This window comes from Plectropomus leopardus, chromosome 4, assembly GCF_026936395.1.
Source record: "Plectropomus leopardus strain MGB_pleo_1.0 chromosome 4, ASM2693639v1, whole genome shotgun sequence".
Classification (NCBI taxonomy): domain Eukaryota; kingdom Metazoa; phylum Chordata; class Actinopteri; order Perciformes; family Serranidae; genus Plectropomus; species Plectropomus leopardus.
In genome coordinates, this window is record NC_142179.1 from 35,386,639 (window position 1) to 35,411,067 (window position 24,429).

The 24,429-nt window shown below is 39.4% G+C and overlaps 1 protein-coding gene across 2 annotated transcripts in view; it reads right to left on the bottom strand.

The window, feature by feature from the left end:
* Positions 1-333: 333 nt before the first annotated feature.
* whrnb (whirlin b) overlaps positions 334-24,429 on the bottom strand; it is a 121,277-nt gene continuing 97,181 nt past the window's right edge. Inside the window, exons 7-12 of one of the 2 annotated variants that reach the window (XM_042487529.2) lie at positions 23,940-24,131; positions 19,758-19,832; positions 18,464-19,169; positions 16,590-16,765; positions 12,793-12,924; positions 334-4,701 (exon numbers count right to left, since the gene is read on the bottom strand). In XM_042487529.2, coding sequence (XP_042343463.1) covers positions 4,525-4,701; positions 12,793-12,924; positions 16,590-16,765; positions 18,464-19,169; positions 19,758-19,832; positions 23,940-24,131 — 1,458 coding nt within the window. In that variant the 3' untranslated portion in view covers positions 334-4,524. The remainder of the gene's footprint in view (positions 4,702-12,792; positions 12,925-16,589; positions 16,766-18,463; positions 19,170-19,757; positions 19,833-23,939; positions 24,132-24,429) is intronic. The other variant, XM_088077188.1, reaches the window with a different exon arrangement.

Below are 24,429 nucleotides of genomic sequence, written 5' to 3' on the forward strand. Positions count from 1 at the left end.
ATGTGGATGTGGCAGGTGCTGTCCCGACGTCTGACAGCGTATATTAACACCGGTTCTGTCCAGCTGTGTTCTCACCTGATGCTGCCCAGTGGCATGTCATGCGAACGTGTAGGTGCCTTTTGGTATTGTGACCTAAGGCCTAGAGCACCATCAAAGAGTGATGAGAATCTGCACCAAACCCATACAGGGCTGAATTATACCTGTATTAAACCATGCGTTAATCTATACATAGCATCATTTTTTTTCTTTTTGAATCCAAAGTGCTCTTTAGGCCTAACACGTTTTTTAAGCACTTTTTTCATGAGTGGTGTATTCACAAGAATAACACAGACGCACAGATGTGATCTTGACCTTTAACCACCAAAATATAATCAGTTAATTGTTAAGTCCAAATGGACATTTCTGCAAAATTTGATAAAAAAAAAAATCCCTCAAGGTCTCTTTTGTCACATTCATGACAACAGGATGGATTAACATATGTGAGGATGGACAGACAGACAACCTGAAAACAGAATGCCTCTGGCCACAGTTATCGCCAGAGTGGATGTATAAAACTCCCAACAACTCCTTCTCATCTTATTTCTTGACACCAAAAATGCAACATAACATGACCATTTTAGTTTTAGCAGACTTGTTTTTATTGTGTCTTCAGGAACTGTTTGTGGAATATTTGGAAGTAGCCTATATCTTTTTGCCATTTAAAAAAAAATAAATAAAGATTGCACAAACCCATACAAGAATAAGTGACTTGTTCAGGAGGATAGTTCTGTGGTGGGACAGCTGTGATAGCATATGAAAAGGGAAACACACAAGAGATGTTAGCAGTTACATCAGCCACAAAGGGGTTACGTAATTGTATTAAATAAAATTTTCTAACCTCTCTTCATTTACTGTATTTACATCTCTATAAACCTATGTGCAACCTTTCCTGTACAAGACATATGAATTTCGAACAGTTGGCATTCACAAAAACAAAAAATAAATAAAAACATAGTCTCATTTACACACTGTTAAAATAGCACAATATTCTCCCCGACAATACCCTCGAATCCAGACACTTCAGTGCTGCATTAGTCATACATGTTATCACTAAACTCCTACATCTCTCTACTAATCGCTATTATCTCACTGTAGAGGGATTATGTCATTAGATTACAAAAATATAATATAACCATCATAAATAGAATCTGCCCAAAATACATTTTTCAAAGCATTTACTACTGTACTAATGTCTCATTTTGAATGACTTGGTTCTACTGTATTACTTTGGAATGTGGTTATGAAACGCAACTAAAAATTGTCTCAGCTGTATTGAACAAGTAAACGCTTTGGAAGAAACAGGCTGAATGAAAGCCACATATACGACTGACTGTTCTGCTCTTTTCTACAGCAGAGGTTAAGACCCACTGCAGTTAACAACCCTCTGCTGTCAGCACCAACATGCTTCTGGTAAATAAGCTGCGGCACATTGATTTGGGTGTCAGTAAGTAAAATTAAAAATTGATTATGAAATAAAGTTATTCTGTAGATCATAATGAGTAGAAATAATGGGTTTGACCTTTAGCCTTCTACATTTCCCATAATACAAGCAATAGCATCTTCTTGCTGGAAGTAGTCATTTATTCTGCATGGTAAACTTTACCTCTACAGTTTTTTACTTTTTTTTTCTGGGTCATAAATTTGGGTAACACTTTTGGGGATAATCTGCAGATAGTTTATATTGTGTTTGTAATATTTCAGCAGCTTATTAATTTTAGATTAAAAAATTCAACCATTCAACCATGCTAATCTGTTGAAAGGCTGTTTTTATGACCACATTTTTTACAGGTAGCAATTATGATTCACATTTACATTTTTTTTAAACATTTTTTTCATTTTTATTTTTATTTTTTTTTATCTCTGTGGCCGTAGCAATTATTAGCAGAGCAAAGGATGAATTCAGGTGACGTAGTATAAAAAGCAAGGAATTCAGCTTACACAGGACTTCCAACAATTGGTGTTTGTGTCCCAGGTGAAACCAAAAGAAAATGTAGTTATTTCAACAACGAAACATATGTAAGACTACCCAAGATACATCAGTGTACCTTAGGAATATACTTACTTATTTGCTGCATAACCTTAAGAACGTTTTTAAAACATTAACCATTATCATATGAGCTCTGTTCCACAAGGTGTGTGTGCACACTTAATTATGACAGGATACTCCAACCTGATCAGTGTTTGCTGTATTAGTGTATTAGCAGTTTACCGATCCATCACTACTGAGTCTCAGTCCTCATCAGCATCCCACAGAGTGCGGGACATACTTATTCATTTAGGACCTTCATTGATCTCCACCATGCCAATGTATGGACGTGGTTTCATATAGAACATGCCACATTCTGCACTACAAGTTATATGGGGAAGATGTGAACAAAAATATGTATGATGTAAAGTAGTATTATAATATTGGGAAATAATAAATTCTCTCCTACTGTAAACTATTCAATATTATAAAAAGTTGTGTAGAGCAATTTCAATCTACATTATATACAAACTATCATACCATTTACATTTGTGTTATAGCTATTGAAGTACATATGGCAATCTTTCTGAAATAATGAAACAATGTTACAAAATGGACATCTTAAAAATGACAGTGATGGGTTACACACTGATATGCTTTAAAAATAAAAGCACCATTTTGGTCAATGTGATGGAGCTGCTAGTGTTATCTGTTTGATATGGTTTGATCTTGTCAATTAAAGTAGTAGTCGATTAAAGTATTAAAGGCTTCAACTCATTAAGTCCTCTTATAAACTCTTCTTTTAAGGCTTAAATGATGACAAATACTATGATTTTGTCAATTTGCCATGATATGCTTATTAAGAACTGATGGTTGGTCAGGTGTCCGGATTTCAGTTGTCTCTTATCTTGTCTAATCAGTGTTTGACCAAACCTCAATGAAAAGGTAAGCAATAAGAGAGGGAAGCTAGAATTATGGAATCTTATACTTTTGATAACTGAACAAGCACATACAGTAGGCACACTTTTATCTTCATCAAATCTGCTGAATTTCCATAGTCATTTACTTGATATTTTTATTTATACTTTGACCACTGCACCTAATTATGTAAAAAATAATTTCTTCTCTGCCAGTTGAGGTCAAATTTATCTAAATAAAAGACCTTAGGATGTAGTTCCATCAAAAGATATGTGAAAGGAACACAAGAAAGATTTGTGATGAGGTTTGTAGACAGGTTATTTACAGTCTAGGTTAGCTAGATTTACTACTGCTTTATTTAGAGGTAAAACCAAAAGTGAACACACTTAAAATATCACTAACAGTGTGCACAACTGGTTCCAGTGCAATGATGGATTTTTATCTTAGCTAGGGATCATGCGTTCAGTCGTGTGTCAATCTGTCTGTCCACAGCCAATTTTGCATAATACTGGACCTATCAGATTTATATTTTGTGGCACATTTATTACTGTACATTCAAGGTTCTCGTGGGTTACAGCAATTCACAATTGTTGAAAAACCCGTTTTTATAGACAGTTTTAAACTGCCATTGACTGCTGACTCCTCAATCTTCTTAGTCAATCAGGTAGGGGCCACAATTAAAGACAAGCAGCCTTACCTGCTCTATGGCAGGTTACATTTTGGCCATCGTGGCTCAAAACATTAGTATAGCGTTAGTTAAGGCAGGCCGTGGTGTCAAGGTCAGCTCACATCGCAGCTACATCAGCTGACCTCAAGTGGCTCATTCAACTTATAGATCAAGTGATTGATGAAAGGGAGTCAGCTGCACCACATGCATTGCCTAGATTGGCTGTAGCCGACTGGTGAATAAATGCACACTATCGAGTGCACTTTTCTTCTGAAGTTACTTTTATTTTGAATGTCCTCACTTTTGTTTTTACCTCTGTATGAAGTATTAGCTAATCTGGCTAAACATTTTGTTCATTTTTAACATGTGTGGTCAAGTTTTTTTGCTTTTTACTTTGACTGCTTTGCTTTTGTTTGTCTTCATACTGAAATATCAGAGTATTTAACTTTGAGAGTACATTCTTTTAAATGAAAATGAAAAAGACAAAATCCTTGTTGTTGATCAGTTTATCTTTTAAGAGCTACATCTGCCTCCAGAGCTGCTCTGCTTCCCCAAATTGTCACAAGAACAAAAAAAAAAAAAGCAAGACACTTGAAGACTGACTTGCTGACTGTGACATAATTGGCTGTTTTTGATAAATCAGTACTAACCTGGCCCTCCTGGTGCGGGGTTTAAGGGTCTGGAAACGAATGAAACAGAAACAAATAACATTTGATGCACCTTTTACTTTCATGGCAAATATTAATGAAATATCCTTTTCTAGATTTAAATTGTGCAAATCTCGATAGAGTGCAATCAACAAATATCTTTCCATGAATCCTTTCCCTGAAAACAAAATGAGGGCCATGATTATTGGATACTTCATGTGAAGTTCATATGGTTCCCTCAAAGGTGTCCTCTTCAGCCAACCTGCATCAAGTGCAAAGTCTTCATATTAGAGTCCTGGCTCAACTACCAGGAAGTCGATGTAGTCCTTCTCCTTGGTCTTGAAAGCCTCAGCTATGATCTGGGCAGCATCTTTGTGCTCCCGTCCTCTCAGGGGAATGCCGTTGACCTCCAGGATGACATGACCCACCTTCAGCTGACCGCTGTTATGAGCTGAGCCTCCTTTCTGTCAACAGGGACATGAACAGGGGGAGAAGGGAAGACAGACAATAATTTAATAAGACAACAATTAGGAAGATAGGTCCATCTAGTGACAGATTCATAATATAGTCTCTCTCTGGGCAATCTGCTTAAGCCCTCCCACTGACTATTTTACCATCGCTATGCTGACAACACACAGCTACTTCTCTGAGACCTTTTTGATCGGTTTCAATTATTTTACTAAGCAGTTCAGTCACTTTATAATTCCCATTACTATTAACTTGAAAACCACCTTTGAGAATCTCGGTATAGACAAACATTTGAACCCCATATTACTGAACTCATTCAGTCTTGGAACCCCTTAGCGCACACCTTAATCAGACCATCAGCAACCCAATTCTGGCCTTCATTGGCTTCAATTAAAACGCAGAGTTTGTTTTAAAATTTAACAAATTAAATACTAGGCCTTGCATGGTGTGGTCTCTGCATATATAGTGGAGTTGTGAGCCTCTATTCTAGCTGTTAAATAATCTTACGCTAAAGGTCTTTGATATGTTCTTTGTCCTTATTTTAAATCCAAAGGTGACTGTGCATTTGCAGTTTATTTATGTGTGGCTAATTTTGTCAGTATTTAAAAACATTTGTAATTGTGTGTTTCAAAAGTGCTGTACGCTTTGGGTTGGTGGTTCAGTCTGACTGCCAACCCAAAACAAGAGTATTTGATGACCTGGGAATGACACCTTTTGACTTAATCAACTGCCTTTCTTAAGTTACAAACACAACCTTTAAGAAGTGCTATACCGATAATTTTTTTTCCTTTAAAGGCAGGGTAGTGGCAGAATTTTTCATTTGATTTTTCAAGTTTTTAATATATAATTTTCGTACTAAATTTCTAGGGTTTATTTGCTTGAATAGGGCCAAAATAATGGCAAAAAATGAATGCAGCATTTTTCCATCAGAATTCTGTTACATAAGGTGTTAAACCAACATTTAAATATCTGTATGGAGAAATAAAAATATACAGAATCTATAGTTCTGGACTCATGACCTCAGTATTTCTAAAATCTTGGCAACAGGCCTGCTTGTTTAACGCTCCTCTGCACTCTGGCTTGGTGATGGAGGCCTGCATGATTAAACCAGCTCTACATGGTTTTCGTTTACAGATTATTGCCTCTGTTTCATGCACACCTATTCTAAATTGAGCTTAGATACAGTCCAGCTGCTATTTCAGCATAAAAAGTAGATGGAAGAAACCACTGCAGCTGAAAAGACCCAGTTATATTACTGTAATGCATGTCAATGTCAGATTTGGAGAATATCTTTTTTAAGTACTTTTGACTGACTTTAATCCATGAACATACACACTCCTGAATGCTCAAAACTCTGTTATTGCAGGTATTTAAGTCATTTTTGCTGAGAATTTGTAGGAAATACTGGAATATACATTTCTGAGTATTTATCCTTGATTAAACTGGTATAGTAAAGTTTGAGTTCTTTGCTGTCATATGCACATATATTTTCTTTATTTAGACAGGGAGGGCCCTTGAGAACAAGCTCTCATTTGCAAGGATGCCCTGTAAACAAGATAACATCATTACAAAATCGTTACAAACTTAGACAGGTATAAACATGCTTACATGTGTACATACATACAAACATACAAACATATTTACATACACACATGCATACAAACATAACATTTAAAAGACTAATCAAAACATATTTGTACAATTTGTACGAAATATCTTCTAGCAGAGCTCTGAATGTTTCTATGTGGGGACTAGTTTGTGTAGTTTAAGTGAGTCCTGGAGCCTGTTCTATTTATTAGGGACGTACAAACAGAAAGCAGTTTGTCTTAACTCTGAATTCATGCAAGGAACCCACAGTCTGATGTGAGTGTCTGAACATGTTTGATAATTTATATTTCTAAAATTTAGTAGTGAGGACAAATATGGCGGTTGCTTGCCACAGAGCGCTTTAGAGATAAACAAGAGGCAGTGCGGTTCCCTACGAGCTGAGAGAGAGGGCCAACCAACTTTTTTGTATAATAAGCTGTGGTGAGTAAGATACCCATCACCAGTTATAAAATGCAAAGCACTATGATACACGGCATGAAGCAGCATCAAAGTGGTGGGTGAAGCATGCATATTTATAATGTCACCATAGTCAAAGAAAGGCATTATTAACAATTACAGTGAAGCAATAAATTAGAATTTTAGCCATAAAGACTAGGAGACCACCCCCCACCCCTCCCCACACACACACTGTGGAGAACCATCAACTAGCGGATGACCTAAATGTGCTTCAGTGCAGGTTTGACAAACCCATCTTCACACCCTTAACCCACTGTGACTCAGACATCACACATTCACCTGCACCCCCTGCCATCCCCTCTCCAATGAACCCCCCACCTGCACTCAGGATCTGTGAAGCTGATGTGTGTCAGCTCTTTAACAGACAGGGGACAAGGAAGGCACCTGGCCCACACAGCCTGTCTCCCTCCTGCCTGAGGGTCTGTCAGATTACTGGAGCTGATGTCTCCTCCTGCTTTAAATGCTCTACAATCATTCCCTTAGAAACGCTCCATCAGTGGATAATATGACAGCAGGCTCGTCGTTCTGACGTCTGTGGTCTTTAAATCAATTGAGAGACTGGTGTTGGCCCCCCTGAACAACACAGCAGGCACCTGCTGGACCCCTGCAGTTTGTCTCGTGGGCACACAGCTCAGTGGATGATGCAGTCAGCATGGGACTGCACTACACCTTACAACACCTCAAATCTCTGGAGACATATACAAGGTTCCTCTTTGTGAACTTGAGCTCAGCGTTCATCCCAAACATCCTTTCACCAAACTCACCCAGCGCACTGTGCAAGCACAATGTGTTCTTTCCCAGCCTGTTCTCATTAAGAAGTTGTCAAATACCGCCGCTTTTGCAGTGATTTTGGCACAAGATCCCAACATCAAAAGCCTTTAAAAGCTGTTTCATTTACGCTGCTGGACTCCATCTGAGAATGTGGCTGGACAAAACCGCAGTGTTATGATCCGCCGCCGTATGGCAACTGCAGCAGCAGCATCGGCGTCAGTTGACACGTGGTCGCATATCATGCAGTCACGTCTGCATGACATGATATGTGGCTGGATGACGTCAAGTTTAAACACTGCAGGTACTGTTGGGGCTGTGGATGGGTCAAAAAAACCCAGGACTTTCATGTGGAAGTCCGGTGTTTGCTTCCTGTTTGAACGTGATGTTTTTTTTTACATATTACCATGTGCCCTTTTTGCCTAAACCTAAGCATGTGCGTTTATTGACGTCCCAGCGTTGGTTGCCATGTGCTTTTGTTGCCTAAAGTTATACATGTGCTTTTGTAGCATAATCCCACCATGTGCTTTTACTGACATCCCAGCATCCTGAAATGTCAACAGCAGACGCAGAAGGATACCTTGAGCGTAATATGTAGACGTGAGAGTATGCAAAGTGGTATGTGACAATTTAGGATAAGAACCTGTTGGCTCTCCCCACTGCTGTTTTCCTGCTGCACACATCTGCACCTCAGTTGACCCGTCTGTTTAATTCCTGAAGTTTCCAGACCACATCTGTGTTGTGTTTTTAGTTTCTTTCACTAAACTCAAGGCCAAAACAATTCAATAAATGCAGCTTTTAAGTACTGGGATTGTGAATGCAATCTATAAATCTCAGTCCTTCCAACTGCCTACTTGAAAAAGACATTTTTTTTTCATTCCTGTACTTCAGATGGATTCTGAAGGTCATATCGTTTAACTGGTGGTTTGCTTTCATACTTGACATCTTAAAGATCTGTCAGCTATTGAAGAAAGTGGAGGATCTGACTTGATGACTGAGATGAGTCATTTGTCAGCACAGTAGGGTCTGTGTGTGTCTGTCTCGGTGTGTACAGTACATGACCATTTGCCCTTCTTCTACTGGGCAGCCCAACAGAGCCGCAGGGTTAATAAATCCATCCATTCACTCATTGATCCTTCCTCCATTTAAGACAAACAGGACATCTGCCAATGTTGCCTGGTTCAATTTAATCCTCGGAGCTGGACAGGTTTATTAGCTGTGACATTCAATTACGCAGCTGTAGTAGCAGCTGAAGACATCACTGCAGGGCATGCAGGCCACTAATAATGCATTTTAATGCTTCAGTGTGGCCAAGAAACTCTTGAGTAGGGCAATTAATCAGACACACTTCCAGCTGCTCTACAAGCATCACTAAAATGCCTATGAGCAAGGCATTAATCCCGAGTTGCTTCAACGCAGCAGCTCCGATAACTAGAGGACAAGGCTGAGGTCCTAATAGGCAGCTTCTTAGAAAAGCCTCAACGCATTAACAGGTTTTAAGCCCCCCTGACGGGTAACATCAGTGTTCAGTTTAGTCACAACAGTTCAGTTATGCTAAAACTTGACATTTATATTTCAAAGGAGTTATGTTTCCCCACAATACAAAACCTGAAGGATGCAGGTCACAATTTGGGAAACTAAGAAAACACTGCACATGGACAAGAGGTCGAAAGCAAAATTGGACCCTTTGGTTTCCAAAACGTGGCCAGCCACTGATTCTGTCAAAATGATATAATAACCCTAACCCGAACAAAAGAACTGGTCCCAAAATGAATGTAAAGTGGGATTTCTTTACTGTCACATGTACATTGTACAGTGAAACTGTTCTCTGCATGTAACTCGTCCTTGTGGAGCATTGAGCAGCACTTGGGGACCAACGTCATATCTTCTGCCGGCACCTTGGTCAGGAGCACCGACAGGTGGATAAACCTAATGTACATGTTTTTGATGGGGGTGGGGGAAACCGAAGCACCCAGAGGAAACCGCAAATAGGGGGAGAACATGCAAAATCCACACAGAAAGGACACAAATCGGTCGATATGCAGCGCAACTGCATGAGTAGAAGTTTTGCAGTGGGTCTCTTTCCTGTCATACGGGACACAATGAGAAAATAATTCCACTGATGCAGGCTGCTTTATACCTGCTGTGTGTGCATCTCATAGTGAGACACATTTCTCCCACTCGGCTACGCGCCTATGTCTTAGATGTTGAAATGCCTCTGGTTGCAACAGCCTTTAAACAAACTTTACAGCGGACAGTGGTTTGTTTGACGCCGCAAAACTAAACTAGTTCTGAACGACTGATGAGACACAAGACTGTGCCTCTTTTGAGAATGTACTCTTCATTGTCATTAACACTTGCTGTCATGTTGTTGTGTGTGTATCTGGGAGGGAAGTGCGGAGAGAGGACACAGCCCACTGTGCCAAAGCAAGCATCTCCCTCTCAGTAGAGTAGCACACCTGGCTAGGACTTGGTTTTTTGAGAGGAATGCTACAGGGTGCTCCACTCCAGCCCTATCTATCATCCCTACACCCTAGTAAAGTGGGAGTTACTGAGTTGGGGGGGGGGCAAATGAAGAATCACATTTCCAACACACACTCAGCTCAGACTTCCACTTAAAACAAAAAACACAGAAAGCCAACTGAAGGGGTTGACTCTCTTGAGACACACAACCAGCTGAGCAGGGAAAAGCCAACCTCCCTATACATGGAAACATCACAGGTGCACCCAGCCGCTCCTGATTAGCAAGGACACCTGTGGCCTAGATTTTGGATCTCTGTGGATCTCTGACCATAACAAAGGAGGGACAGGAAAACAGAGACTAGTCAGCTCTTAAAGACAGTGAGAGATTTGTCATGAGTCAGAGAAATCTTTGTGCACGAGTGAGTGCTGGAAACTGGACCAAATTTTGATGCCAAGTACATTTGATTTCCAAACGCAGCCATTGTTTTTCTTTTTGGTCAGGCATCGAAACCACATGTCAACGCAGAGGATGTTTCCGAAGGCGTCAAACTGCACACAGCACTGTCCAGCTGTTCCAGCCAAGCAAAACCAGGCCTTATCACACACACTGTAAGCAAGGAAGCTCAGTAAGCAGGTTTTATTTTTTGTGTTGTGTTTATTATTTTCATATCAGTTCAACATAAAAACAGTCAAACTGAACAAACTCACAAACTTACATACTTAAAAAGGCACAAAGTGGCTTCCTCAGTTTGGGGGTGAAGCCTTTGAGTGGGTGGGCCAGTGTATGTTTGACACAGTGACTGCTTTTACAAAGAGACTGTGCTATAGGACTGCAATGAAGCCCCCCTTTATGCTGCTCCAGTCTGTGATCATACACTGCATCCCGCAATCTGACTGACTGATACCAGTATTAGCAGCTAATAAACTTTTTGATCTGACTGACATAGCAAGCCAGTTATTGAGCTACTGTATAGCAAATGACTGGCACTTACATATTCCCAGGTGACAACTCTGTTTGCTTGCCAGCTACAGTAGTTCACCAACTAGCCCTACTATTTAGTAGTATTTCAGCAAACTTCTAGCATCATATATGGTGTTTGTAAACCCCAGTTGGCCATCCTTGCTGATATCCAGCCTGAACCCTGCCAGAACATCCACACTCTTGGTTGGTCATCTCCACTGACAGATTGTCCAGAGCCTCAATTGACCATCTCCGCCAACATCCTGCCGGTTCATCCAAACCTACAGTTGTCTACCTCCACTAATGTCCGGCTGGTCCCTAAAGATCTCCACTGGACCTCTCCGCCAAGCCCCCAGGTCATCCAACTGAGGTCTCCTGTGCCACCTACATCCAGTTCCCACAGCATCTGCTTGTGGTCTCCTACTCCTTGGCTGTCCAGGCCACCAATTTTTGGGTTTTTTGCTGTTGGCTTCCTCAATTTGATTGAGTCCCTTGTCACTCCATAAGCTTATGTATCTTCTCCATTAAATCAGAGAACTGATTCCATCTGCCTGATTTGTCTGCATTGAGGTACTTCCCTTGTTACCTTTGTTCACCACCCATGACAAAAGGGAGCTTTTTGAAGTCTGATAAATTGCCTCAAGGGATGTCACTGGAATTTCTGACTGAACTGACTATGTTGCATTATGGGTAATGTAGGAACCAGGTTTTTACATAGCCAGGAGCAAGAATGCATGGAATACAAATGATGACATCTCTGGTTCTGCTCCACTAATATTGACACCTTTTACAGAAATTGTCAATCGTTGGGTCTGACAATGCTATTGGACTACCATGATAATGTGTGGAGTACTCTCTCAATGAACTGATGACCTGTCATATCACCAAATGTGATTTACAGAGCAGGTTTCATTTCTGTTGGACCATGTGTCGGTATTATAAAGGTCTTCACCTCCAAGCCAACTGCCAACTCTTTCAACTCCTTTGTCTGCCAAGCTTGCTTTAAAAAAGGCTAAAAATAGATAAACCAATTTTAATTAAGTCATACACTATAGTCTATTTCTACAACGACAGTGACTCCGATGACTGTGTGCAACCTCTCAGAATGTGAGTGTAATTAGATTACAGCCCCTTGATTTCACAGGAATATAATCACCTGAATATGCAATGTCATGCTGATTATAGAGGATGTTGTGTTTGACAAGCTGCTAAATGACTGTGAGGGTCATCGGCATACTGAGTGACAGTCAATGTCATCCACTGTCTGAGACTCACAAAGGCAGGTGAAAGGAATCATTGTTATGAAAATCACTGTGCCGACAAGCAAATTCCTCAAGCCCCATTTACAAAAGAGCTGGGTTGGAGGTGTGTGTGTGCGGGGGGGGGGGTGGTTACTGCTGAGGTCCCCGAGGCTATAACTCATGCAGTGATTGTGGCTGATGTTATCACCTTTTACTCTAAGCCCATATAGAACACTTTTCTTATGGAAATGTACTGCTTTGCTGTCTTTGTACATTTTTGGACTTAACAGAATGTGAAAGGTGTTGCAGAGAACTATCAAGAGGAGTATTTGTGCACTGCATAACAATGCTGACTGTGCCAAACAAATGCAATCTTATAATCAGATGCTGAATGAAGACAGATTTTCTTTTAAAGCAGAAAGGACACTGTTAATGCACTGGAGTGAATATTTGCTCTGCATCGATTTCTATTCAAGTCATGTACACTAGTATTTAAGGATTCTGAACACAAAACAGTCACTCACACTCTTGGAATTTAACAATGGCTCCAAACCATAAATCAACCAATCCATATTGTACTGTTATCTCACCTGAATGGTGACTATGCGTGGCAAAGGTTGACGAGTGTTGGCTCCCCCCTCTATAGCGATACCAAGGGTGTTGGCATTTTTCACGACTCGTACCAAGGTAGCAGTGGGCACTGGGACCGGTGAGCCAGTCTGCTGGGACACAAGAGTTAGAAGCAAGAGCAACTGAGAGCAAGGTCGAACTTTATACTGTCACGATTGCAAAACTTTGTAGATGTACAATAGGTCAGACCTAGAAACTCATCACCTTTGGTCAAAATTGGGAGTTACACAGTGTGAGATACACTGTCTAATAAAACAGTGCACCAAAAATGATGATACATACTTCACGTAAAATAACAGGTTAGTTTTAGTCCAGGAAAGTAACTTTGGTTAGGTTCAGCAAAAGAATCATAGTGACAAAGGGTCTTTAGATAACTCAAAGTTTCGTGGGGGAAAGTCCTCTGTTTGTGACCCATCCACCACACCAACGTGACTCTTTATGTGGACGACATCCTTCTTTACACCTGTCAGCGCATTGGTCATGTGATTGTGGCCTTCCCAAATATTTGGGTTATACAAAAAATACTGGCGTAATGTGGGTTACATACACATTTTGGTGCATACATTTTTTGTAGGTATACGTACAAACACATGAGAACAGCTTGTCAGGTGTGTGAAGATTTGAAAGCAGGCATGGATTTAACTTAACTCCTCACAGTTCAACTATTTCTGTCACCTTACATGTGTACTCCATCAACAACAATTTTAGAATGTCACTACCAGTTAAATTTCAATTTCATCAGCACCTGCGACTTGTTTTATGTCTCTGCAGCTGTAAAAAAATCCTCCATTTACTTTGTGTATTGCATTGTAGGAGGACTGTATCCATTGACCACACAACTGAATTTGGTATGCAGACTGTCTATACTTGACTACACCTCATTTTATCAATTTTTCAGTGTGAATACACTATAACAAGGGGTGGGAATCACCCAAGGTCACACGATATAATATTATCACAAAACTAATGTCACAATACAATGTTATTGTGATATTTTCAAACATAGATTGGGACATATTGCAACTGATTACCTTTTTTCAACTGCAAATTATGCCTCCAAAGGAACACTTTCTTATATGGAGCACTTTCTTATCACCTCTTTAATCAGATAAGATAAAGTTTTCAGAAGAGAAAACTCTTCCACAGGGCTTTTTTTTGTCATCCCATGAGTTTGCAGGCCTGCCACATAAAATAGCACTTGTGTATAGACCTAGAGAAGACCTATAGAAAGTTGATCTGACTTGTGATGATTAATGCCACCCGTCTGGTTATCTAATCTGTTTATAACTTGAGGAAATATTATTAAATCATGCAAGAGTTACAGTTTATCGTGTGGATAAACAGTGCTGTTTTTCATGACAAGGACAATTTTTAAAGATTAAATGTGTGCACTGAAACAGTTATAGAGACAGTTTGTCCTACTCAGCAAATGAACTATGACAAATGACTCTGTGCCCACCCAGAAAACAAAGCTGAGGCTTCTTACTCACAAGTTTTTATGATCTGAATTTAGCCACCGCCAAAATATTGCTGTGCTGGGGCCTCGGTGCTTAAACATCTGTGCCATAAATCACTTTTATAATCTGCTTTTAATGTTTTTGAGTTTGTACCGATTTCTCCTATTTATTTTCTATTGTTGCTTGCATGATCTAATTTGATTTGGATTATCCCAGATGTCTCAGTGAAACTTTTGTGCACTGGAAGCAAACTGAATTATTTTACTCAATTTGCTTTTTTTCCAGTTCAATCTATTTTATACATTTACTTTTTACATTGATTAATATATTTTTAAATTCATTATTTTATTCTTCATATTACTGTTATTGTTATGATACATTAAATAATAAGAACTGACCATGCCATATCAAAAACATAAAGGATAACTGCCCATTTTCAGAATTCATACATACAGTCCAAAAATATTGGTAAACACGAACAACAGTCTCCTAAATCCAAAAACTAGAGTGCTAAAGCTCAAATTTGTCATATCAGAGGGTATAAAGTGTGGAGCTGCTCCATAAATAATGAATGGTGAGAAAAGTTCTAGCTGACACCGAGAGCATCCAGGGGAATGTTCAAAGTATATAAAGACATTTTCTGTTTCAGAACTGAGAACACTTAAAAGAATAAAACTCTTTGGGTATAAAAAAAAATTAACATTCTCTAGGTCCGCAAAATAAGGCTCTTATTCATCTTCTTTGTAGTATACAGATTTACAGTGAAAGAAATACATTTAATTGACAGATTCTTGACATGTTGTCTGACTTGGATGTGACAGATTTTCTACAACTCAGACTTTTCCCTCAGACAGATGAGCTGAAACAGAGTGTTACTTTTTCATTTTTCTTGTTTCTTCATCTCTTGATTTGATTGGATGCAGGGTAGTGTCCCAAACAGAAGAAGTCACAAAGTGATAAGTAACTGGGTTTGATGTCACACGTTGGTTTGAGGCCTGAAGTTTAGCATTGTGGTCATCATCATTTTGTTGGGTTTTGTTTTGTTGTTGTTTGCTTATTTGGTTGTTTTTTAGCTAGAATTGAGCATATTTGGATGAGAAGGTAAGAATACCCTAAGGCCAGAGCTTGTCCCCTGCAAGGATGGATCCTGCATCTTGATACAGCACCTTCTTTGTTAGAATGAAATATGTAAATACATTTTTGTCTAATATTTAATATTATCTGTCTTGTTAGTCTCTATTTCCAATTGAAATCAAATGAGAGAGAGAGAGAGGCACTTGAGGTCACACAGCGTGCAGAGTTTGGGAATTTTGTGCACGTTGTGTGAGCTGACGTGATTTGAAATAGCGGTTTGAATTAAAATAGCCTAAAATAGATTTTCTTCAAACTTGCCAGCGAGTTGGACTCGAAGCAGGCCAAAGTCAGAGGTCGCGGACTGTAAAAGTGCATAGAACTGCCTGAGACATGTGGAGTAAGGAAACAAGCAGGGTAAAGGAGGCCAAGGGCACAATGGATGTTTTATAGGCTGTTTTTGGAAAAATAAGCATTGAAGGTAGGAAGGAATTTTTATTGTTACTCTCTGCTATGTCTGTGTTGATTACTGATTTAGAGGGTGACGATGACATAATTAATTAAATGTATGCTGTTATGTGGTTTAATGTTTGTTTGGTGTCTACACATATTTGCCGTCTGATTACTTTAAGCCACACAAGAAAGTGAACATTTTTGCTGTTAGTTGGTGAAATGATGACACAGGCTGGTGTTGGTGTGGTGCTGTCTGTAATGCTGGAACAGGATGGAGGTACAGATAGACAGATGTCATTTAGCCTGCTTGTTCTTCATGATTCTAAATAGTAAATTTGGCCCTATTATTAAGTGTCCCCCCATTGTAGAAACTTGGCTGAAAGGACAAGACAAAGAAGTTACGAGAGAAAGCTACGAACTGTTAACAGCTTTTTCCATGCATCTCATCCTGCGGATTTTGAGTGAATAGAATCCTATTAAGAGATCTATATAAATATTGCTCTGTTTGTGAAGACAGTGTTGCTTGGGTTTGTTTTGTTGTAACAGCTAGCACCCCTGCAATCCAATAGGTTGCATACACTGTGGATTTTGACGCATTCTGTGTAGCCAGCCTCAAGTGGCCAGGAGAGGAAGTGCAGTTTTACTGGTTGGGTTTACACAGTAAGTCACCTTGGGACAGGACAATCTGGACTTGTTAAGAATAAACAATAAACAGTCAACACTGTGGATCTAGTGATTCTTTGAAGTAGATATTTATGACAGTGTGAAACCCTTACTTGTCTGGTGGAGCCTGCAGGAGGTGCATGGGCCCCTGGCTGCTCCAGATGGCCCTGCTGGTTCTTGCTAGGTCGAGGGCTGCCGTCCTTACTGAGGCCTCCTGCCTCGGCTATATCCACACCACTGTCCTCGCTCAGAGTCTGGCCACTGTCTGATAGCTGGGACAGCGTGGCCCCTGGAAGAGACACTAATGTTAGTAAACTATGAGTGAATACATACAGCAACAGTGGTACTGTCTGTTCTCAGATAGTGGAGTTTATTTACCTCAGCTGCAAAGAGAACTTTTTCTAAACATATATTTAATTACATTTTTATATGATTTTCATAATATTTTAGCATGATAGTATACACTTCTCCAAACTGCTCTTGTGGCTGATGGAGCTGTTTGCCGTTAATGTTAATTCAATCCTTATTCAATCTAGTCTGCTCCTTGTTTTTTTGGCTCAGTTCTTTTATAAAGTAATTTAATGTATTCAGTATATTGTATAAAGCTCTTTTTTTCAAGACTAGATTATTTCTTACCTTTTAGCCTGTCTCTAAAGTTGTCATATCTTATCTTTACTGTTTTCATGTACTCATTATGACTTTTGGTCTAACGTCACTTTCAGAAAAAAAAGGCAAATAGCTCCTGTGAAGTTGTGTACACAGTAACAGGCAACACATAATCCAAACTGGAATTACAGCTTTGCCATTTTGTGCCTGTGCGAATCACTCAAGTTACAGTTACAGTTTACAATCATGATGCTTCACACACATTTTCCTCCAAGCAGCACAGAAGATCTTTACAATTAGCACAGGTTCAAGATTAGTCGCACCAATTCAGTATCTGACTGAACGTCTTCTCTTCTGTTCCTGACTTACAGCATTAAGTAATTGCCATAAAAGTGTTTTTTGCAAAAAATTATGATATTGCAGCAAAGTTTACCTTTGACCTTTTAACACATAATGTCATCACTTCATCATTTTTTTCTATTACACAATTGTGTGAAATTTCGTTATAATAAGCATATGAATTCTTGCTATCGCCAAAAACATGTTTTGGGAGGTCATAGTAATGTTTGTGCCAAATTTGAGTTAATTCCCTCAAGGTGTTCTTAAGATATCCTTTTCATTAGAATAAGACAGAGGAGGTGGCTGTGACCTTGACCTTTAACCTTCAACCACCAAATTTGAATCACTTCATTCTTGAGTTCAAGTGGGCGTTTGTGCCAGATTTGAAGAAGGCCTTCTTGACATGGACCCAAGCTCACAGTGACCATGACCTATGACCACCAAATTTTAGTAAGTTTATCCGTGAGTCCATGTGGACATTTTTGCCAAATTTGAAGAAATTCATTTAAGACATTGTACTGCAGTGTCTGCTCTATAATAAAAGGGGAAAAAATGACAAAAAAACACTATAAACCCTCTGTAGGGAATGTTGAGTTTAACTGGAAGTAACTAAACATCTATTAACAGCATCTATGAACAGCATCTTGTGTTAAAAGAAGAGCATCTTTAGTATTAAGAATAATACTACTACTAATAATAAAAATATCTGTTAAAAAGAGAAACTCTGGTGCTAGTGTCATTTAACATCATGCAGAATTCAAAAGTAACTGATAAAGATTATTGTTATTTGAAATGCTGAATGTGGTATATTTGAAAATTAACACCATAAGTAAATCAATAATACAGCAGCCAAATGGTCCATTTTTTCTACCAACAGACATGTTACTTAATTAAATTACATCAGCAATGTTGTTTTGGTTAATTGTAACAAATAATAATTTTGCCCATTTGTTGATCCATATATGAGATATTTTTCTGCACACAGAGACAACACACAAAGCCACTCACACACACACACTGACACAGACTCAGTATTGTTTACCTCTTTGCTGTGGTCTGGAGTCCGCAGACAGCCGGTTCATGTCTGTTATCATGACTTTCTGTGTGAGGGCAGGTGAGCAGGGCTGGTCAGGACTACAGGGTGGAGCAGCAGGTGTGATGAGCGAGGGGCATGGAGAGGGACATGGCGAGGGATGGGGTGACAGATGAGGGGACGGTATGGGAGATGCCGCTTTGGAGGAGGATGCAGACTTTGACAAGATGCAGGACTTTTCATAGGAGCTGGATCTGCAGGCGAGCTTGATAGACACCTCTGGCTTGGCGGAGTCCCGGTGGTGCAGGAAGCCTGGGCAGGTGTGGTGTCCCGAACTGGGCCGGCTGTGGGCAGCATGGGGGTGGAAGTGATGAGCGAAATGGGGGTAGTTGTGGTGTTCAGAGTCAGAGAGCTGAGGGGAACTCTGGCAGGTATGATGGAGTGCATTGAGGGAGGTGTGGTGGGTGGCACCAGTGCAGGTGTGGTGGGCGGAGGCTTGTGAGGGCTGGTTGATGGTGGGGAGGGATTTCAGCGACTTGTGGAGGCAGTCCTGGAGCAGCCGGGTGGGGCCAGTGAAAAGCAGACTGGAGCCGGGCTGCAACCGCCGGGCTGAAGGCTTCCGGCTGAGCTCCTTTTCCCTGGGCGGCCTGTTCTGAGCCTGGGGAGAGGCGGACCTGAAGAATTTAGGAGATTCACTTGACGCCTGCATTTCATCCTGACAATGAAAAGACAGACACAATATACATGAATCACATGAAGGGTGCAGCTCCTCTCTGAGCCTAATCAGTAACAACATGAAAAAAGCCTTTATCCCATTGAAACCTGGGCAAACCCAAAAATTTGTACGAGATTTGCAAAAAACTAACTAAATAAAATAAAGTTACAAAAAATACCTAAAAATCAGCAAAAAGTGAAAGAAAAGTACAAATAAAAACAAAGGAATGACCAGAAAAAAATCTGTAACATAATTTTTAACATAAAGTAATAAAAAATGTAAATATAGTATTATTGACATTTTTGTTGCTGTTTTTTGATAATTTTCTTACAATGTTGGAATGTAATGTATGGAATTTATGGGACATTTCTTGCCAAGATGTTCATCGCCTTTTTCCCATGTTTTCAGTGTTCATACAAGAACACCGATGTCAATCCATATTACAAAAAGAGATAAGAGAAACTTGATTTCTTTCTCCTTGTCTCAAACAAAACAAAAAGAATGAATGGAAATTAAGTGGCATTCTCTATTGTCAAACTGCATATGCATTCTTTTTTTATGGCAGACAAAACAAAGAGTGACACATACCAGTGAAATGTTTTGTAAGGTATTAGTGTTCTCCTCCTGGTCTTTTTCTGTCCAGCCACCAACAGAGCCGTCAGTCTGAAAAAGAAACAGCATGACGCGTTGTAGTACTGCAGGGCTAAATCTGTAATAACAACTTTACTTTAGCCTACTTAATACAGATGCCAGATGGATGGGATTTGCCCCACAGGACAACAAAATGGGTATAAGAAAGTTCGAACAAAGTGTTTGAGAAACTTTTGTTTTCAGTAACAGCTGAATCATTTGGGGGGCACATGAGGCTGGAGGCTCTATGTTTTCATTGCGACAGAGTGGTGGTTTCCAAAGTGGGCCTCAGGGAGCCTCGGAAGTCCTTCATGGGGATCCACATGATCCTTCAGCAACACTTGGAATACCAAGTCCCTAGTACGGCAGCTTGGTCATTGGCCATAGGCGTCTTCCTTTGACACACAAGGCACCCTTAGTGTCTGTGTCAGATGTACAGGACTTTAAACTAACTCTACTAAATAACCATCTAACTCTAACAATCTAAACCCATCTGCGGCAATGACGCAGTTTAAAGAGCAACAATGTTTTAGTAGGGAAAATGGGAAGGGTTTTTGATGGGTCAAACAATCACAGCACTTTGACTTGTTTGACATGTTTGTGTCCCATGTGAAATGTTGAGTTTTTAAATAAGTATGTAAATATTTCACATAGAAAAATTTCAGGTCATCAGGTCTATCTATCCTTAACACATGCTTAACACAAAGTTTACTTAACTCATTGATTTAAGCTGGCTACATTGATAAATACAGCTGTGTATATTCTGCAAAAAATGAAAATGTATGGATTTTTTTTCTAAAAGAAAAGGATGCCTGCGAAAAGCAAACATAAGGTAAATAGTATTGGTCTGAGCACAGAACCTTGTGGAACTCCATAACTAACTTTGGCATGCATGGTGGATTCATTATTAACACACACAAACTGGGAATAATCTGTCCCTGTATTATGATGCACTATAAATCCTGATGAAAAATCCTCAAAAAGCTATTGTAAGATGAGGTTTAATTATAGCTACTTTAAAGGACTGTGGTACAGAATTGTTAATAAAGACATTATCAGTAAGGAAGTGTTAACTAAAGAGGTCATTGAAGTGAGTTGGTGAAGATCAATGTAGAAAAGCAGTCTAAATATATGGAAGCTGTTTCTAAGGTTCCTGTGTTTTAAGATACCGTACCACTTGAGGGCAGTAGGTGATGAATTTTGTCTCTAGTAATTTGAATTTTGTCACTAAAGAAGCTTGTCATGTTGTTACTACTAAGGTTTGGGAGTAGAAGACTCAACAAAGCTTTCAGCCTGGCCACAGTGCTGTAAGAAACTGGGGTTGTTCTTATTTTCCTCTGGTAATGATGACTAGTAACACCTGTGATTTTCCAACCAAGACAGTCTAAATTTCTGCTGTTAAAAGAGTATGTGAAATTTAATGTAAAATTGACTCAGACTGAGTTTTAATTTTGCTGAAAATAAGAAATTCTAACCTTGGCAATCAAATAAAAAATACTTTCATATTTGAATTAGAATTATGTCCTGGCTGTAGTTCATTTCTGATGGAAGTGCTTTCATGTGGTCATTCTCATAATGGCAGGATCCTCTTAAGCCTCTTTTGTTACATTGGTCAAAGTCACTCATCAGAAACACTGGGAAAGCTCAAACAGACTAATTGTTGGTTTCTGGCAGGGATTTCCATGTGTACCCGCTAAAAGCAATTTAGTTTTTCAAAAAATTTCATTTAAATTTGTCCAGACAAAAAATGTCCAGAAAATGACATTTATAATTATCATATTAATTTATCTAAAATTATTATTTTTTAAATTTTTAATCAGTTTTTTAGGCCATGTCCTTGTTTGTTTGATTTTTTTTTTCTTTTCCCTATTCTGTTTATTTATTGCTATTCTTTAGGTTATATACTTGTACTTTTACTATTTTTTGTTTGCCAATTTTTGGGTCATACCTTTTGAAAGAAATCAAGCTAATTTGCCCAGTTTAATAGCCGATACAGCTAACATACTAGTCTGAGCAGGAGCCTTCTAAACCATATCTCAGTCATTATGCTGATAACCACTTCTAACGCCTATTTAATACAGTAATAACATTTGAAGTGGGTGCCTGACATATAAAATATTATTCAGCAGTGTTATTTTGCCTCTCTTCTATCTATTTAGTTGTCACTGACATAATCTTATTATGTCAGTGACAACTCTTCATGCACCTCTCTAAACACTGCACCCCTTTTCTTGGCAGCCATTGGCTATTGAAATGATTATCTTGCAGGCAACTTGAACAGAAATATCTGTCTATGACAATGGTTTGTCATAACATGGTGTTGCTACAATGAATCTTACGGTTTCTCACTGAGTAACTAAGTGACTGTCAATTAAATGCAATTAGCTTTTTATCAGGGGCTGTAATTTAACAACCACAGTAATGAGTGTGTCAGCACAGGCAATTACACAGACACATGGTGCTCTGCGGCAGACATCATCACCAGCAAGCCTTTAATAGCACCACTAAACAACTGACAATGACAAGACATATACACCAGAAGCACCTGTGGGAACAGAGGGTTCGGCAGTGAGTGGGTCGAATTCATGAAGCAGAGGGAAGTAATCCATGCTTCATTCAAGATAAAACCAAACTGTGTTGTCAGATAGTGTTGCAGTGTTGGGTTTTTAAGGGGCCAGACTGCTGGGGGAAGTGGATCAGAAGCAGACTGTACTCTGGCACAATGGGGTCTCTGTGGATTGATGTGGGCCACAATGAAACATCAATACTACTCTGACCTGACACAAAGACGAGCTGCTCTGTGTCACAGACTGATGCTAGAAGGCTGAGACTGAGGGAGAGGGAAAAAGATGATATGTGCAATGGCACACACACACACACACACACACACACACACACACACACACACACACACACACACACACACACATATCCTTGTACTCATATCTTTGTGAGGACCTTCACTGACATAATGCATTCACTAGGCTCCTACCCTAACCTTAACCATCCAAACTAAATGCCTAACACTCAAACAGTCCTTTGAAGAGGTGAGAACCAAATGTCAAAATGTTCTCACTCTGCTGTTTTTGGTCCTCACTATGTAGCATGTGCAATAAAAGACACACACTTTCAGTGATCAATGTGGATCCTCTGAATAGATATAAAGTAATGCAGTGCAAGACAAGAGCATGTCTGAAAGAGAATGAGAACTGAACAGAGACACTGTGTATGTGACTTTACATTTCATTCCCCACTCAGTTCCCCATCATGCCCCATGTGCAGGACTGAGTTTTGATCCTATGAACAGCTGCTAAAAATTATGTATTGGGGTGGTGGAAAAAATCTAATATAAGACACATCTGAATTTGCAATAGCTGCGAAAATGTATGCATATGCATCCATCTGTTCACACAATAAAAGAAAGGATGGACAACCAGAAAACATAATGCCTCTAGCCAGAGTTATCGCCATTGCAGCAATGTTAATTTTGGCAGCAATTTTAGATTTAGATTTTTGAGATGAAAATCTAGTCTAGTTTTAGTTGATGAGAACTCAAAACATTTAAGTCAACAAAAATTTGTGAAATTTTAGTTTTGTTTTGTTTTTTTTCTATTTAAACTAATCCAATTAGGCTAACACAGGTCCCAGAAATTAGAATCAAGGCAATAGGTTGTATAAAAATTCATGTAGAGATCATTTTGGAAAAAAAGGTCTAAAATTTAATTTGAAAAGCTTACCATTTCTCGCTATTTATGGTCTCAAACACCACAAAAAAATATTGCAAAGGCAATGGAGAGAGATTATAAAGCTTTTTATCATAAGAAGAGAACCTTGGTTTAGCCGTCTTTTCAACTGTTACAACAAATAATTAACTTGAGACAAATGGGAATTGTATCCAGGTTCACTGTGAACTCTGACTAATTGATCTCACTGTGAAAAAGCAGAAAAATAACTGAATTTTAGCCTGAATTCTTTCTGACTCTGCAACATGTTAGTCTGGAGGTTGAAACTAAGGTTCTCACAGAGAAAGGGCATTTTCTCATTTTTCTTAGTTCTCATTAAAATGGCAAGATAATTGCTTATACCACACAATATCACAAAGGATGTCACATTTTCATGTGTAGTGGATAAGGGATATACCGTAGCAGGGACTGTGTGTCCTACATCATGGATCACAGGGGTAGAGTGGTTGCAGTGGCTCTGTGGATGCAGCACTCCCAGGCCTCCATGCCAGGCCTGGTGAGCCTCCCTCTCACGGTGCAACACCAGCCTGTCGTAGAACTCCAGGTCCTGAGGAGCCACCAGACTCCTCACCTCAGACAGCATGGACAACTGGATGAAAGAGAAGAGATAACACAACTAAACGGAGAGCAGGCATGAGAGAAAGAGGAGAGAGTTACAGAGTTCAGGCAAGGCTGTTTCAAAGTTACCAGGATTAATATATGAGTACAGCAACTTTCAGATTATTCAGATCCTACACATTGTGCCTGAGGCAGAATAAACCCACACAATGTAATTAGCAAAGAGCAGAGTTAGTCTTGGGTCTTAAATGTAAGTAACTAAAAAAAAGATGTCAAAGGAAAAGAACATCAACTTGTTTGCCTTTAAAGACTCTTGAACTTGAATCAGC